This window comes from Ictalurus punctatus, chromosome 4 (genome assembly GCF_001660625.3).
Source record: "Ictalurus punctatus breed USDA103 chromosome 4, Coco_2.0, whole genome shotgun sequence".
NCBI lineage: Eukaryota > Metazoa > Chordata > Actinopteri > Siluriformes > Ictaluridae > Ictalurus > Ictalurus punctatus.
This window is the reverse complement of record NC_071284.1, coordinates 15361517-15367236: the sequence shown is the minus strand read 5'-3', so window position 1 is coordinate 15367236 and position 5720 is coordinate 15361517. Positions and strand designations below refer to the sequence as shown.

Here is a 5720-nt window from a genome sequence, read left to right as displayed (position 1 = left end):
AACAGCAACAAAGACAGGCAGAGGTCAGGCAATCAGATGAAAGGGCTAGATCAGATAAGACAGAAATCACGGTCAAGGGAACAAACAAAGTCAAAAACCAGAATAACAACATAATTACATGGCTTGATGAATGAAAGAGACACTAGCAACTGAGCATATTACTTCGCAAAGACATTGTGAATGAGCAGTCTATTTTATAGTGTGGTATGATTGTGAGTGTGATTGGAAACAGGTGTGTCTGAATAATATTCCGGAGAAGGTGAACGTGTGTGTGGGAAGTGTAGTCCATGGCGGCCATGTTTGTAGGCTGCAGTGCAGGATGGGAAATGTAGTCACTGGTTTTCTGTGACATGACAGGAAGCAACATCACTCCGTCATCAACCGGCCACCCACAAGAACTCCTTGCATGATTTCTGACCAGGAAGTCAGAAGAATTGTCAGAAGAGTAGCCCAAGAGCCAAGGACCACTGGGAAAGAGCTCCAGAACACTTGGAGGCAGCAGGTGCCATCGTCACAGAGAAAACAATAGGCAGTGCTCACGCTCACCCTGTAAGACTCCATTACTAAAGAAAAGGCATGTCAAAGCTCGTTTAAAATTTGCTACAACTAATTTGGACAAGCCTATGAAATACTGGGAGAGTGCAGTCTGGTCAGACCACAGCAAAAAAAAAAACTTTTTGGCTGTCATACTACACACCATGTTTGGAGAAGAAATGGCACTGCACATCACCCTAAAAACACTATACCAACAGTGACGGTTGGAGGTGGAAGGATCATGGTGTGGTGCTGTTTTTCATCACATGGTAATGGCAGACTTCATATAATTGAAGGAACGATGAATGGAGCCCTTTACCGGGAGATTCTTCAGAAGAAAATGCTGCCATCCAGCAGGACGATGAAGATGAGACGTGGGTGGACCTTCCAGGAGGACAACGATCCAAAGCATACAGCAAAGGAAACTCTCAATTGGTTTTCAGAGAAAATAATTTATAGATAAAAATTAGAATCCAATTGGACAAGATTTAAAGACAATTACTGCGGCCAATTAATTTCTTCATACAGGAAGTGTCTTGAAGTCATTACACACAAAGGCCTCTCCACTAAGTATTCAATAAATTTCAGTTAACATGTTCAATACTTTTTTCCTGTGTCATTCCACTTTATTACACTAGTATATCAGTTTAATATTTTTTTAAGATTTGAAGAAAAAAAATAGTTCAGCATGTTTTCTTCAACTTTTTTTTTTAAACGTGTATAAATGAAGCTATGCTTTGAAAAACAAGTTCACTCAGCAGTTTTACACCAGCAGTGTAGCTGCCTGGGTTTTATCATACCCACACAACCTTCAAGGGGAGCATCTGTGAACTCAAGTCTGAAACAAAGGGGAACAACTTTGAACTCCAGTCTGAAACAAAGGGGAACAACTGTACTTTCGAATTCCACACTGAAAAAAGTGTTTATTCTTGGCTGTGCAATTGCCTGACCATGGAGCATTTCAACTTAAGCGTTAATCAGACTTCTGAGTCTGATTTTCTCATCACCAACGGTACTGTGGGCTACAAACAGGTAGGCGCTGCTGTATTTCTAAGCATGTGCTGCTTGGTTGGATTGCCCAGCAACATTGCAGTTATCATCACCATCGCTCGTCAATGGAACAGATGTATGAGTTTCACTCTGAAGCTAATGCTAAACCTGGCTATATCTGATTCTTTGGTTCTCACTCTGGCTCCTTTTGGAGTTTCTGGTTTGCTGTATGGATGGACTTTTGGCCTTTGGTCATGCAAAATTCTGATGTATCTAGTCTACTGTGCTATGTATGCTAGTGTGTTGACTATGACTTTGATGGCTGCACATCACTACCACACAATTAAGTCAAAAGTTGCTGATCTCAGTGCACTGGAAAGACTGCAGAAGGTGCGTAGACACTTACTGTTAATTGGGCTCTGGAGTTTAGCCACAGTTTTTGCCTTGCCCATTCTTTTCATTCAAAATGTTCAATTCAAGAGGGGATCTTCAAGGTGCCAGAGGGTCATAACATCAGACTCTGGAAAGGTTACAGTTCTTGTGTTAGAGGTCCTGTTTGGATATGTCCTCCCTTTCAGCATTATAGCAGCATCTTACTGCTGGATCTGCAAGACACAGCTACAAGGAGGGAAAAATATTAGGGAAAGGAAGCAGAGAATGAGAAGGCTTGTAATCAGTATTGTCACAGCCTTCTTTCTTTTCTGGACACCTGTACATGTCATCAACATGATTGACATTGCTACTACTCTAACTAAGGCATCGTCTCCAGCTGTCTATACTCAGCTGAAATTGATTCGCAGAGCAACGGGAGATTTGAGCAAAACTGTCTGTGTACTTAACTGCTGTGTGAACCCTTTTCTGTATGCAATTGCATCAAGAAAGCGATCTTCAGGAAAAAGAGGCATCACCATGAAACAGAAAACAACACAGACATTACTTTAACAAATTGAGAAAATATAAATGTTTTTCATAATAATCTTGAAATACTGTAGGAAGATATTGTGCTGTTATTGTGAACAGTAAGTGCTGTTACATTCTGTTTGGATTTAATGCATAGATCTTTAAAGTTACAGTTACATAATTATCTTATTGTTTATAATCTACTGTCTGTTCTTATCTGTTATCCCGTTAGGGTTATCCATCATGTTACTGAGACTGTATTTTCACCTTGCAAAATACTGGATGTGTATTACCACATGATGAATAAGTGTAATAATATCATTAGTGTAGTATTTCTTTATTCTTCTTAAACTGCTGTGTTGTACTTTGTTGCTTTGTGAAGCACACTGAAAGGTGTTATATTGCATTTGGTGACTCCTGTTTGCCTGATACTGTGTATATGTAGTGGATTGCATTACTTTTAGACTGAGACTCATTTGTGTTTTTATGTCGAGGTTTGTGTTCATATTAAAAACTATTTATACTATTTCATTTTATTCATATGTTTTATTATCATTAGTATTATTATTGATAAACTGTTGTGATATATTTTGTTGCTTTGTGACACCCTAGAAAAATGCTATAGAAATAACAGCATGCTTGTTTTCAGAAAGGATCATTTTCACTTCTTTAGAACTGTTCACTTCCTTAAAACAGATTGCTTTCATTTACAAAAAATGGTTAACCAAATTGATAATAATCTGTTGGGGGCAATACTAACTTCTGAGGCCAAGGGTGTACTTACTTTTTCCACAGACAAATATCACATCTATTTATATTTCTGTTGAATAAATGATTGAAAAATCAAATTGTCCTTGTGGTTTTGTTCAAGTATATCAACTTTATTAATATGCATAGTTGCAAAGATCAAAGATTAACAAACGTTAGCTTGACCAAATATGTCAAAAAAAAAAGACAACAATTTCTATGGGGTGTATTTAATTTTATCACATGACTATATATATATATATATATATATATATATATATATATATATATATATATATATATATATATATATATATATATATAAACATTTAGGTGTAGAGCAGTTTCCTATTTTTTTTATAAGAGGGGAGGGTTCTAGTTCAGCCTGTTTTCTGGTACAATTTTTTTTTTTAACGTGTATAAGGAAGCTATGGTTTGACAGACAAGTTCACTAAGCAGTTGTACGACTGCATTGTAGCTGCCTGGGTTTTCCCATGTTCACACAACCTTCAAGGGGAACAACTGTGAACTCCACTCTGAAACAAAGTGTTTATTCTTGGCTGTACCACTGCCTGACCATGAGGTATCTTAACTTTAGCCTTAATCAGACTTCTGAGTCTGATTTTCTCATCACCAACGGTACTGTGGGCTACAAACAGGTAGGCGCTGCTGTATTTCTAAGCATGTGCTGCTTGGTTGGATTGCCCAGCAACATTGCAGTTATCATCACCATCGCTCGTCAATGGAACAGACGTATGAGTTTCACTCTGAAGCTAATGCTAAACCTGGCTATATCTGATTCTTTGGTTCTCACTCTGGCTCCTTTTGGAGTTTCTGGTTTGCTGTATGGATGGACTTTTGGCCTTTGGTCATGCAAAATTCTGATGTATCTAGTCTACTGTGCTATGTATGCTAGTGTGTTGACTGTGACTTTGATGGCTGCACATCACTACCACACAATTAAGTCAAAAGTTGCTGATCTCAGTGCACTGGAAAGACTGCAGAAGGTGCGTAGACACTTACTGTTAATTGGGCTCTGGAGTTTAGCCACAGTTTTTGCCTTGCCCATTCTTTTCATTCAAAATGTTCAATTCAAGAGGGGATCTTCAAGGTGCCAGAGGACCATAACATCACACTCTGGAAAGGTTACAGTTCTTGTGTTAGAGGTCCTGTTTGGATATGTCCTCCCTTTCAGCATTATAGCAGCATCTTACTGCTGGATCTGCAAGACACAGCTACAAGGAGGGAAAAATATTAGGGAAAGGAAGCAGAGAATGAGAAGGCTTGTAATCAGTATTGTCACAGCCTTCTTTCTTTTCTGGACACCTGTACATGTCATCAACATGATTGACATTGCTACTACTCTAACTAAGGCATCGTCTCCAGCTGTCTATACTCAGCTGAAATTGATTCGCAGAGCAACGGGAGATTTGAGCAAAACTGTCTGTGTACTTAACTGCTGTGTGAACCCTTTTCTGTATGCAATTGCATCAGGGATCTTCAGGAAAAAGAGGCATCACCATGAAACAGAAAACAACACAGACATTACTGTAACAAATTGAGTATAACTAAGTATAAATGTTTTTCATAATAATCTTGAAATACTGTTGGAAGATATTGTGCTGTTATTTGCTTGTATCATTCTCATTTGTAAGTCGTTACAGTCTGTTAAAGTCTGTTTGGATTTAATGCATAGATCTTTAAAGTTACAGTTACATAATTATCTTATTGTTTATAATTTACTGTCTGTTCTTATCTGTTATCCTGTTAGGGTTATCCATCATGTTACTGAGACTGTATTTTCACCTTGCAAAATACTGGATGTATTACTTTTAGACTGAGACTCATTTGTGATTCTCTATCTAGGTTTGTGTTCATATTAAATGGTGTTTATACTATTTTATTTTATGCAGATGTTTTATTAACATTAGTATTATTATTGTTAAACAGTTGTGTTATATTTTATTGCCTTCACTATTCTTGAGGAACCATATCCTTTGTGATTTGTGTGGTCCTTTCTTACAGTGTCTTTCACCACCAGCCATTCATTATAGGGTGTATGTGGCTATGAGGCTAAACTGTTGTGTTATATTTTATTGCTTTGTGAAACATTTTCTGAATTTATCTAGGAAAATGCTATGGAAATAACAGTGTGCTTGCTTTCGGTAAAGAAACATTTTCACTTTCTTAGAACTGTTCACTTCCTTAAAACAGACTGCTTTCATATACCAAAAGTGTTTAACCAAATGTTTGTACCATTAAAGCCATCAATAAATGGTAGAACCTTCACTATTCTTGAGGAGCCATGTCGTCTGTGTATTTATGTGGTCCATTCGTGCAGTATCTTTCACCACCAGCCATTTGGTTATTATAGAGTATCTGTTTGTAGAGCAACAGGAGAGTTGAGCAAAACTGTCTCTGTATATAACTGCTGTGTGAACCCTTTCTATATGCAATTGCATCAGGGATTTTCAAGAAAAAGAGGCATTACCAAGAAAAGGAAAACAGCACAGACATTACTGCAACAAATTGAGTACATACAGTCCCCT

General features: G+C 37.6%; 1 protein-coding gene across 1 annotated transcript; it reads left to right on the top strand.

Moving 5' to 3' along the window:
- Positions 1-3576: 3576 nt before the first annotated feature.
- Positions 3577-5473, top strand: LOC108264368 (leukotriene B4 receptor 1). Its single transcript, XM_017465827.3, has one exon. The coding sequence runs from the start codon at positions 3666-3668 to the stop codon at positions 4731-4733; it is 1068 nt and encodes a 355-aa protein (XP_017321316.3). The 5' UTR covers positions 3577-3665; the 3' UTR covers positions 4734-5473.
- Positions 5474-5720: the final 247 nt, after the last annotated feature.

What these genes read in the sequence shown, in the direction of transcription:
- LOC108264368 (XM_017465827.3), top strand. Translation starts at nt 3,666, where the DNA reads ATGTTCACACAACCTTCAAGGGGAACAACTGTGAACTCCACTCTGAAA.